Raw genomic sequence first — 10,880 nt, 5'->3', positions numbered from 1 at the left:
GCGAGAGAGCGAGAGAGAACTGGAAGCTCTACCTGTGCTAAATACCTAGATACGTGTTGATGTCATAAGAATAATGGTTTAAAACTTAAAGTATTCAGCTGACTCTAAATAAAAGCAACAATGTGTAGTGGCCAAAGATCTAGAAGGAATAAAGCCCAGAGGGCCAGCTCCTGAGCTGATATCACTCCACAGTCCCATGGTGGGAGTGGTTATCAGTCACAGCCATCCAAACCAACCAACCATGAGGGTGAGGGGACCCTCAAGTAGGCCTCTCAGAAGGCCACCTTTTGGATTTCCATGGGTAAACTCCTCTTTCTGCCCCTTGCATGGCTTTCCCTGACTGAGTACCACAAGACCCCTAAGAGTTTGTAAGAAGAGGCTTGCCCTTCCATGTCTGGAAAGCACGTGCATATACCAACCACCACCGTAAAAATGAATTCACAGCTAAACATATCTAGACATCAGAGGGAATGGTACATCATCAATAAGAATCAACAAAAAGTCGAAAGGCATTAAGTCCCTGCTCGAGGGCTTCACTTATTTGAAGTAGCAGCTAAAAACAAGTTATGTTTGGAACCATCCTTAAGGCCTACGAGAAAGAAATGGCAACATGAGACAATAAAATATTGTTTAAAGGGCAGTGTCGAAAGCTCAGTCAGTAAAGCGCTTCTCTCTTAAGGATGTGGACCTAGATTTGTTTTCCAGAAAAGCCTGGCATGGTGATGCAGGCAGAGTCCTAAGCCAGTGCCAGGGAGAGGGTGCCTGGGACTTCCTGGCCGGACAGCTAAAACCTACCGGACAAGTTAAGGCCGATAAGAGACCCTGACTCCAAAATCAGAGTGGAACAGCTGGATAAAAATGCTTACCTTACCTGTCAAAGGACCAGGCTTCAGTTCCCAGGTCCCCCACATCAGTCAGCCCATAGCCATCTGTTCCAGTTCCAGGGGACCCTATGTCCCGTTGACCTCCTCAAGTACATGTGATACACATAAACTTATGCTGACTCACATAAAGACATAAAAATAGGTGAATCTTTTTAAGAATGTATTGGATGATTGTAATTATACAAGAGGTTGACTTCCAAGGCGTCTACACACAAACATGTACCTACAGAAATATACATTCACAGGAATGCACACACTCAAAAGGCTGTTGAGGGAAAAGTTATTTTAAAGAACTATTAGTGATTCCCATAATTCTTAAAAGGTGAATTAAAACTCTTTATAAAGATCAGGCAGGAATGGGTAAAATGGCAATTTAGGCAAAGGTAAAGAAAATGAATTTAAAAGACAGATAAACATCTTAGTAAAAACAAAAACTGTGAATGGCCTAATCACAGGGCAAGAAATGACCCGCTGCAAAACTGTGTGTATGTGTGTCACAAGCAATCAAGAAAATGAGACTGAAAACAAAACCTGAGAAGTAATCTCACACTCCATCAAATCAGCAAAAGGCAAGGAGAGCCGGGAAGGCCCAGCACAGCAAGGATGTGGGCAGCAGATGCCTTCACGAGGCTCATGGGAGTGTAAGATCTTATAAGCCTGGTACCAGGACCCCAGAAGATGTCCGTGTGCCAATCCTTGTAACCTGTAAACATGCGCTGTATCACTGCATTCCAGATGGAATGAAAGTCACTAGAGAAAAGATAAGGGACCCACACTAGGTTATTTCAGAGAGGATGTGCAAGTGAGATGGGCCATTGGGTAAAATCTCCTGCTATGCTAGCCTGATGGCTTGGGTTCCATCCTTGGAACACGAGGTGGAGGGATAGAATCAACTCTTGAAAGTTGTGCCCCAACCTCCAAGGACATGTCAAGGCACACACATCTGTGTCATCACCTGCACACTTATCATAAAGAAAATATTTTAAAAGATAGCGAAAGAGGGAGGCAGATGAGAGAATCACATGGAGAAGGGTGACGAGAGAAAGAAACGAGATCATAGAGTCACCATGTTTCTAGCTTTGAACAGGATGGGAGGGTCCACAAGCTGGTAGGTGCACCAGATTCTAGAACGGTTCTCAACCTATGGGCCACGACCCCTTTGGAGGGTCAAACAATCCTTTCACAGAAGTTACCTAAAACAATCAGAAAACACAGATATTTACATTATGATTCGTAATGGTAGCAAAATTACGATTATGAAGTAACAATGGAAGTTAATTTTAGAGTTGTGTGTTGTAGGAGGTTGCTTGTTGGTTTTCGGCTGCTCAACCCCAAACTAATCATACAAAAACCCTATTATTTGCAATACTGTTTGGCCAATAGTTTAAGCGTAGTTTTGGCTAACTCATATTTTAAGTTAATCCATTTCCATTAATCTGTGTATTGCCACGAGGCTGTGACTTACCAGGTATAGTTTTGTCATTTGTCTCTGGTGGGGCTACATGACTTCTTCCTGACTCCGCCTTCTTTCTCCCAGCCTTCAGTATGGTTTTCCCCACCTAGCAACATTAGGAACTGTATCAAAGGATCTCAGCATTAGAATGGCAGGAAACCACTGCTCTAGAAGATAGAACAACCAAAGAAATGGAGATCCTTTAAGGTCCATTGCGGCCTTGCCTACACCTTCAGCACCGTGATAAACATGCCAGGCTTTGGAAAATGGAAGATAGCAAATCTGAGTTATTTCAGGCCTTTTCCTGATGATTTCTGGAGAAAATGATGTCTTTCAGCCACAGAGAAGTTAAATCAGTGCCCCTGGGGAAAAAGGCCAGTAGGAAGAATCAAGATATGAGGTCAGTTTGAATGAAACCCAGCATAATGTTGAACGGAGCAAAACGGTTTGCCCTGGGTTCTGTAGATAAAGATAAGGAACCCATTCACGTAAAATTATAAAGCAGGAAGACAACTGTAAGATGTTGGTGGATGCACACATGTAAATGAGCTATAAAAACATTCCCAACAATAAAAAGACTAACTTCAGGGTGATGGTTGCCTCCGAGGAGGAAAAGCAAGTGGTCAGAAAGCACTATGGCACAAGGTAAAGTTTGGTGAAGCCAGGTGATGGGCACACCATTCCTCCTTTCATTCTTTATGCCTACCCGAGGGCTTGAAATACTTAGTATTAAAAAGAATATATAAACCTCTGAGTAAAAATTTTTACAGGATTTCTACATCCAAATTTCTTTATCAGTTTCTAACTAAAAGGAAAATGAATTATTTTGCACTTACTTTTGTGTTTATTTTATTGAAACTGAAGTCAGTGAAAATGACTAATCTAGGGATTTCCCCTCCAAAGAACCCAGAACCTTTGTTGGAGACAGTGCTAAAAAGTCATGCAACAGTTTCTGTTCCAGATTCTAACTTTTCCCACCAGTGATGCTGACCAGTGTGCATCCATCCACAGCTAAGTTCTGTGACCTAAGGGGTTGTGCATCAATTACGTATTGAGTTAGAATTTCCTGCATTTAAGGGGAAGCTATATAAATATTAATAAACAGAAATAAAAAATAAATTGTTTGGTGTCAAAATAGTGATGGGGATAATTTATTTTTAAAACATTATTTTATTATTTAATGTGTACAGATGTTTTGTCTGCAATTGCATGCCAGATGCCCGTGGAAGCCAGAAGAGGGTGTCGGGTCTTCTGTGACTGGAGTTATAGATGGTTGTGAGCTACCATGTGGGTGCTGGGATTCAAACCCCAGTCCTCTGGAAGGGCAGCCAGTGCTCGTAAATACTGAGTCATCTCTCTATCCCAGGAGAAACTTCTTTAAGTTTTAGTTTTTAGTTTCAATTTGAGATGAGGTCCAAGCTTGTCTCGGACTCATTATATAGGCCAGAATGGGCTCACACTTGTGGTCATCCCCCATCTCAGTCTCCCGAGTACTGAAGACATGCACCATCAAGCCTGACTCTTACAAATTCTTTAAAAAATTAAAAGCATTTCCAGAATCTTTTGTTTCTGTAGACAAGTTGCTAAGATATGTTTGAAACTTCTTCTATGAAAAATCAATTCTCAATTTTTTTATGCAAGTACATTTTTGTCCATTTTGACTGAACATAAATACTGATATTGTAGAAACCCAAGGTATCTTTCCTTAACGTTCATAATTAAATGTCTTTTGTGTGTTAGCGTATCCTCACCACGTACTGAAGATTTGTATATGTGTAGTTTCTGCTTGTTTGATTTTTTTCTGTGTATATTTTCTGGGAATAAAGCTAACATAAGTAAACCACGAACTGGGCTGGGGTGAGTGTGGCTGTTCGGGGAATGCTTGCCTGGCATGCGTAAGGTTCAACCCCAGCTCTACTGCCGCAACACAAATTATAAATAGAACCAAGAAAATATTCTTCTAGAAACCAAATCCTCCGAGACACTTAAATAAGTGCTTGACAGCATTTTGAGAGGGGACTCCGTAACAGAAAGTGATAAGCAGTTGTTTCCCACGTGTCATTGCAGTGAAGCCCCTACAGCTCATGAAATATTTTTTTTCTTCGGGTTTTGCCATTTTGAATCCGGTTGTCACACACGCCTTTGAGGCAAATCACGTGTGACAGACAAGCTGAGTGCAAATTCCCCTTGAAATAGTGCAGAAATTGAGGGTTTAAATTTGCATTGCTACCTTTTAAACTCTTCATAAAAAAAAAAAAATCAGGCATCGTTTCCATATGTCCATTGTTCTGAACCAGGCCTCCCAGCCCTCAGGAATGCGAATGCATTCCTTTCTGCATTTTTTTGGGTTCAGCCTCACTTAGGTTCGTGCTCCTAACACGGCTCACTTTTCATTTCAATAGCATCCACGTGTTACTTCTCCTCGGGAATTTTTTATCGGAACTGTCTCCTTGGGGTGTGGTCTGGTTGCTGTCAAGTGTGCCTGTATTCCCCACGGAGCATTACGCAGGGAATAGATTTCATTAGCTAGTCATGCCGGTCATATCGTAAAATACTCCCTTGTGAAATCCATCCGAATTGTGCTTTAGTGACTAATTTTTCACAGAATAAGCCAATGTGTTAATTTGACTAGAACGTTTGGCTGTTGACCCTACGGCTTAAGTGCCCAGATTATTACATTGACAATGTTGTTATTTCTATGACTCTGAGGTTGATAAGGTCGCTGTTACCTTTCCTGTTCCCTCCGTAGGAAATGCCATGCTGTTGAGGGTGTTACCTGCTGTGTATGAAATGCAGCCTCAACCCATCAACAGACACCTGGCAGAACTCCTGGCCTTGATGTCTCAATTGGAGCAGACAGAACAATACCATCTACTCCGGCTTTTGCACGCAGCAGCAAAGAAGAGAGACGTGGAGGTAGAAAGTGCATTGCATCTGCTTGATATACACTGTGTATGCTCTGCACTGTGTAATGGCCCACACAACCAGAGAGACTTCTGGATAATCTGAGCAGGATTAACGTGCTTAGGGTTTCCTTGCACATACATATATATGCAAAAGCATCTGTCTGTTTTTAATATGTTTGTACAAGAGGTGTGTGTGGTAGTGGTGGGGGGGGGTGATGTCGGTTCACACCACCATGAAGATTATCATCCTTCCTAGGGACTCAGAAAAGCCAGGGGCACAGTTCTAATTTGTATTTTAAAAATGCTTGAAACTGGAGGGCAGATGGTCTAAGCTGGCAAATACCAATACTCCAGCACAAGAGATCACATAGGATGTGTGAATTCTCTCTTCCCTCCCCTCTTCCTTGAGTTTAAGTCCTCAACAGGGTGACTGGTGCATGTCCATAGCAAAAGGGAAATCTCCTTCACCCAGTCTACCCATTCAAATGTTATATTCACAGACACCCTGAAATGTTTACCAAGCATCTGGGCACCTTGCGATCCAATCAAATGGATGCAAAATTGACCATCACAGTTACACTGATAAAAAGCAACCAGCAGGAATCTACAGCCATTGCGGGGCAACTTCCATGCAATCTCATCTGTGCACACAGTTCTCAGAATCTGTATTCTCACAAGCAGGGCCAAGAGAAAGTTTTGCACATGAGTTGACTCATGAGTAAATGTGCCCAGCATGGGAGCCAAAGGTCACTCTCTGGATAGCAAATCAGCTGTCATTCTTTATAGCCAAGTAGCATACTGAAGTATAGGATGCTTGTAATTAGCAAACCACAGTGGTTTCAGTGCTGAAAGGAATTTATAGGCAATGTGATAGAAAATAAATAAACAGCAACAACAAAAAAAACTTACATGGAGCTTGGTCTCAGAGACCAAATAATGAGAATGAAATAATATCCCTCTCTCTTTCCATTTCTCAGAGAGAAATCAGCGGCTGTGAGGGGGAGGAGTTGATGTGATGGAGAGGGTTATGGATTCTGCCTTGGGAGAAGATGGTACAGTGGAGTCCTCTCATGGGAGTAGCATCCAGGCTGGAGCCTTAAAAATACATGTGCTGTGGGGAACAGAGGGACAATGAATAGGGCTCTAGGAAAAAAGCAGGGTTACCAGTTACTAAACACTAAGTATAGTCTTCATATGATGCCCCAGGACAGAGACCAGGAAGCTGGCCCTTTCCTCAATTGTGCACTCATAGATCTCTGTTCATTAGATCAGGTACAGACCATAGGCTGTCACCACAGGGATCACAAACTAAAGAACAAGGTCAGAGGCTTGGCAGAGGACTGAGAGCTGTCTGATGCCTGTGTGTGGCTTTGCTTCTGTCCTTGGGATAATACTAACAACAGTATGCTATTACTATAAATAACTTATTATTATTATCATTACTTATTGGTTATTATTATTGCTAGTTTCTCTCTTCTAGTTTGCTCTAAACTCTTTAAAGACCATAGGGCATGTTGACCTATTCACAATTAGTCCCTGACTTCATGCTGGGCAGTAGTAGGGGTTTAATAGGAACTGAAGAGATTGCTCAGCAGGTAAAGCGCTTGTTGAATAAGCACGAGGACCTGAGTTCAATCCCCAGCTTCTATAGGAGAAGCCAGGTATAGCAGCACATGCTTGCAATGCCTGCACTGGGAAGGCAGAGACCAGAAAGCCCTCTTTCTCAGAATCAATCCCTTACCCCCAGTTCCTGCTCCCTCGCTCCTCTAAAGCACCCTGAGATAGAAGAGCCATCCTGCTCTGATACCACCATGCTTAGCGTTGGTCAGAACCAACAGAGGATCTGGCTTAGCACCTGGTATACACTAGTGCTTTCATGACTATTTCTACATGGAGGAGTTAAAGCAAATCCCTACGTTTGCAAACAGCTTCATCATTTAAATGGTCCTTTTCACATAGAGTATCTCACTTGCTCCTATAAATTACTCTATAATGTGTTGATTTTCCTCCATCTTACTTTGATCCAAACAGATGCTCTGGGGAGTTAACTTGCTTGAGATCACCCAGCTACTGGAGCACAAGAAAGGTCCAGGGTTTTGAAGCCAGGCTGTCTGAGTTGTACCCCCTTCTTCTCTTGGCCTGAGCGGCTTCCCCTGGAGGAGGGTGCAGAGGAGGATGGTTTCCTCACTGCTGCTCAGAGTGGACAAAGGGTGCTAAGAGTGGATGAGCTCATTCACACACCAACAGCCACTGGCAGGGTGGTTTGCAGACGCTCCCTTATTCCAGCCCACACAGGGGGATTTTTATAGTTTATAGATGGAAAACCAAAATTTTGATCATTCACCGTGATGTGGAGCGGCTTGGTAAGGTGACTTTTTACACGAGCTTCATCCCCATCAGCCCCTCCAGCCTTTGTCAGCACAAGCTTCCATCTCCCGCTCTAAGTCACAGTCAAACTGCCCTCCCTGAAGTCACCACACACAGACACTCACACGGTTCCCAAGCTTCACTGACAAGACTAATATGCTTCCACCCATGAAATCATGAAATGTTTTGATACTAAATATATAGAGAAAATAAAAAGAAAATTGAGTCTAGAGGCCCATGACTCCTGAAGCAGATGGAGTTCCAAAGGATCCAGCAGAATATGTGGCAAGGGATAGAAGTGAATTGATTGAGAAACAAGCTCTAGGTGAGGCCACAGGTTCTGAGTGTGGACCCTAGAATGAAGAGTCCTAGGCCTGGGAGGCACTTAGAGTGACTGAGTGGCCTTCACTGTCCTCAGATTTTAACCGCTAGACGAGGTTGTGAGAGGGAACTGCCCAGCCCAGCTGCTCCCACTCCTGTTCATCACGTGAAAGCCGCCCCTCTACCTGCCCCTTCATTATTTTCTATGGTTCCCTTAGAAACGACACTGCCATAGACAGGGACAAACAGAATGCCCACTTCACCTCCTCTCATATGTCCGCTCCTTAGACAGTGTCCAGGGGCCATGATCATGGAGAGAGGGTTTTCAGAGATGCCTAGAAAGAACCAGCAACCAGAAATGCAGACCGCATTTCAATTCCAACTCAGTTCTGATCCATTTGCTTCCAGACGAAATAAGCAGGTTGAACAAGGAAAGGTGCGATTTTGCAATTCAAGCTTGTCATGTGTTACCTGAAGGTCATCATGGTTTGGGTCCAAGATGTCCCTCATATGCACCTATGTTGGAACTCTTGTTTCCCGGCTGGTGGCACAGTTTCAGAATGTGGCAGATATAGGCTGCTAAGGACAGACTTTTGGGGCCTCCATCTGCTTCATAATCTTCCATGATGTGAGAACCCCCAACAGGAATCTAGCCCCCCAAGCCATGCTGTCCACACCATGATGTTCTAAAAGCCTTGAAACCACGAGCTAAAACATATCCTTCTGGAGGGTAGGTGGAAAAAAAAAAACATATTCTTCCTGGCTCAAGCTGCTTCTTTTGGTTTTCTTGTTGAAGAAGAGTAGCTAAAACAACGCTTATTAGCGATATCCCTAATCAGTTGTGATGTTACCTGGGTTTCTGTTTGATTGACTGCTTGGGCTTGCTTGGGCTTGTCCTGTTTGCTGAATGCTGAGGTTCTGATCACCTACATTTTGTGACCAGTGAGAACATGATTCTCAGGTCTGGTCAGTAGAGGCCCATGAAAAACTGTTCCTCAGACCACGATATAGCTCAGGGATAAAGTGTTTCCCTTGTTAACCTTTCCCTCCCTATAAAAGCAGCCCCTTTGGAGACTCTCATTCAAGTCCATATAGAGGTAGACAATTTCTCTACACAAAGCTAATAGTCCATGAAGTCTCAGCATCCACACATCTGTAGGCTCTAAGATACAGATGGATGGCTAGGCACATCTCTCCCTCATCGTTGACATCGGGCACTGTTCTTAACAGGACACTATTCTTCGCAGAGAGAAAAGCAGTTCCAGGCTGGTGACTCATGGTCAGCGTCCCCAGGGGAACGTCAGGATCCATTTATAGGAAAAGTCTGTGCGGTCAGTTTCCCAAGTTGCCTTTATAAGAATAAAGTCGGTGTTTTCCTGGCTGCCGTGGGACATCCAGCAGTCTAGCTAGCAAACAGAACATAATTTATTAATGTGTATGCATACATGTTATTAGCCCCAGGCATGGGCTTCTGGCCCCAGGCATGCGGAGATGAGTGACAGAGAGTGTCAAGTAGAACTCTCCCTCCTCAGTGTTCAGGCCCAGAGGAGCTGCGTTTGCGGTCTGGTCCTGAAAGGAGAGTCATTTCCTGGGTTTCACACAACAGAGGAGAACATTCCTCTCCTCCTGCCAAATCTTACAGCACCTAACACATCATCGGCCAGGCCAGTCGCCAGGCCCACAATGCTCAGGGGTCACTTTGCATAAATACTTGCAGTCATTTACAAAACATGAGAAGACGGGGTGGTGGGATTATATATAGTCTATCCAGGGGCAGTCTGCACAGCAGAACCTGTTTTCCAGAATCTCGGTGTGCAGGAAATAAGTAATAAACAAAAAGAATGACAAGCATTTCTGTAGGTTCATGGAAATTAATGAAGTCTTGATGCTAATTAAGTTAACTAAAATAGAAATATTGCCCAGGGATGAATTTAAGTGGTATCGCGCGCGTGCGCGCGCGCGCACACACACACACACACACACACACTCCCTTCTATTTCACACACAGGTCCTGAAACATCATTTACTACCAACCAAACAGGGCCTAATTTTTCCATGATCGTGTTCTTAAGATGCCTTGGCTTTGGAGATTTGGGAGAGATAGCTATAGGATTTCAACTCTGCGATGGGGCCGACATTATGAACTGCTACACAGGACACAAAGAGAAGAACCAAAGAACCCCCGAGGCTGAGATTCTACCCTGGCTGTTTCCTTTGGGAGTTCTGTCCAAGCCCTCACCCCAAATTGCACTCTATTTTAACCCCATCCCCCACTAAGCACAGCCCAAGGAACTAGGGCCTGGGAATTTTACTGGATACCTTCGGCCTGCCCTGATGTTTCTTCGGGAAGGGCTCATGTCAGCACAAGTTTCTCCAAGAGTATAAGGGACTATGGCCCTGCTGAGTCCTTTGCTGGCTTATCTTGCCAGAAAATCATAATTTGGGAATTGATAAAGAGAAATGGGGCTATTTACAGTTTGGGCCAGAAAAAAAAAAAAAGAGAGAGAGAAAATTCTTACTTTTCTCCACCTTTCCTGTTGTCGTCGACAATTTATAGGGGGCAAAGTGGAACAAAAGCCAGAAAGTGCACGTAAGTGGATTTAGCTGTGAGACAGGCTGTCAGAACTGTGAGGAATTTTCCTGAGGGGGAATAGCCTCATGGAAACAGGGCTTCAAGCTATTCGTATTATTAACATATTTTCTGGAGAAATTCTAATTTTTAAGGGTCCTTGTGACACTGTTAAGTGACCTCATATTCCTGAGAAGTGGCTTAAATAAGCTGGAGATAGCCACAGGCAGAACAAAGCAAGGGCAAGAAGAACAGAGAGGGGGGTGAGGTCATCTCTCCCTGCTTCCTCGGCACAGGCCACAGACTGCTGGTCAAAATCAAGCCTCGCAGGTTGTTACGAGGCTGGTTTATCAGGTAGGAGGGTTACAGAGTGCCGCTGC

General features: G+C 43.8%; 1 protein-coding gene across 1 annotated transcript in view; it reads left to right on the top strand.

Annotated features, from left to right (window-relative positions):
• Window positions 1-10,880, top strand: part of Veph1 (ventricular zone expressed PH domain containing 1) — a 172,911-nt gene that overhangs the window by 46,553 nt on the left and 115,478 nt on the right. Inside the window, exon 5 of the mRNA XM_005344073.3 lies at window positions 5,087-5,262. Within this exon, the coding sequence (XP_005344130.1) occupies window positions 5,087-5,262 (176 nt within the window). The remainder of the gene's footprint in view (window positions 1-5,086; window positions 5,263-10,880) is intronic.

Source organism: Microtus ochrogaster, chromosome 1 (genome assembly GCF_000317375.1).
Source record: "Microtus ochrogaster isolate Prairie Vole_2 chromosome 1, MicOch1.0, whole genome shotgun sequence".
NCBI classification, from domain to species: domain Eukaryota; kingdom Metazoa; phylum Chordata; class Mammalia; order Rodentia; family Cricetidae; genus Microtus; species Microtus ochrogaster.
Note: the sequence above shows the minus strand (reverse complement) of the source record. Positions and strands in the feature narration are given on the sequence as shown.